At 61.9% G+C, this 1,174-nt stretch overlaps 1 protein-coding gene across 1 annotated transcript in view; it reads right to left on the bottom strand.

The window, feature by feature from the left end:
• LOC103619221 (filamin-C) overlaps positions 1-1,174 on the bottom strand; it is a 32,114-nt gene that overhangs the window by 30,267 nt on the left and 673 nt on the right. Inside the window, exon 1 of the mRNA XM_017739389.1 lies at positions 771-1,174. This exon is cut by the window's right edge and continues 673 nt beyond it. Coding sequence (XP_017594878.1) covers positions 771-1,107 — 337 coding nt within the window. The 5' untranslated portion in view covers positions 1,108-1,174. The remainder of the gene's footprint in view (positions 1-770) is intronic.

The raw sequence follows: 1,174 nt of genomic DNA, 5'->3' as shown, positions 1-1,174 counted from the left end.
AAGCGTGAGCTCAGCCCCCCCGCACGGCCCCTCGCACCAGGGCCGGACCCCCCCGGCTCTGCCCGGCCCGGCGCGGGGTCAGCCCGCAGCCCGCACGGCCCTTGCACGCTCGCCCCTTGCACACGTCCACAGCCCCACGGCTGCGTCCAGCCTTGCACACTCACCCCCATTCCCATTCCTCCACTGCTCTTGCACACTCATCCCGCTCCTGCTCCTCTGTCACCCCTCCCCTTGCACAATCATCCTCATTCTCATCTGTCCATCGGCCTTGCTCTTGCACACTCATCCTCCATTCCCATTTATGAATCACCCTACTCTTGCACACTCACCTACGGGCCCATCCTCATTTGTCCATCATGCCCCTTTCACAGCCATCCTTCAGTCCCACTCCTCCATCCCCCACCCTTGCACTCTCATCCTCTTCACACTCATCCATCTCCTCACACACTCACCCACATCCCCACTTGTCCACCCCTGCCCTTGTACACTCACCCTCAATTTCCCATCCCTCCGTCACACCAACCCTTGCACACTCATTTCTCATTTGTCCACTGGCCTTGCCCTTGCACGCTCATCGCCAGCCCCATCCTCGCTCCTCTGTTCTCACAGTCACCCGATTCCCACTCCACCACCACTGCCCCTGCCCTTGCACACTCACCATTCCCGTTCCTCTTCCACCCTCCAGCACATTCGCCCTTTCCCCCCTCACACGCCCCTTGCACACCCACCCATGGACACTGTTCCCCCCCGCATGCCCCTTGCACACCCACCAATGGACACGAGCTTGATGTGCTCCCGCTCCAGGAACTCGAGGGCCACCGAGACGTTCTCCAGCTTCATCTGGCGGAAGTTGGGGCGCGGGTGGTGCTTGCGCCCCATCTTTTTCTGGCTGAGCACCTCGAGCAGCGCGATGAGGCGCAGCCCGTCACTCAGGTCACGCTGCAGGTCCACGATGCGCTTCTGCACACACTTGAGGTGCTCATTGCACCAGCGCGTGAACGTGTTCTGCTGGATCTTCTTCCAGGGCGCGTCCTCTGCAAGGTCCTTCTCGGTGGCTGGGAGCTCCTCGGGGTCCTCACCCGGTGCTGCCTCAAAAGTAGAGTTCATCCTGGAGGGGCTGGGGGGGTCCTCGATGAGCAGGGGGTTTGCTGAGTGGTGTGGAGGGTCCTGAGTG

This window comes from Corvus brachyrhynchos, unplaced genomic scaffold (genome assembly GCF_000691975.1).
Source record: "Corvus brachyrhynchos isolate BGI_N302 unplaced genomic scaffold, ASM69197v1 scaffold197, whole genome shotgun sequence".
NCBI lineage: Eukaryota > Metazoa > Chordata > Aves > Passeriformes > Corvidae > Corvus > Corvus brachyrhynchos.
Note: the sequence above shows the minus strand (reverse complement) of the source record. Positions and strands in the feature narration are given on the sequence as shown.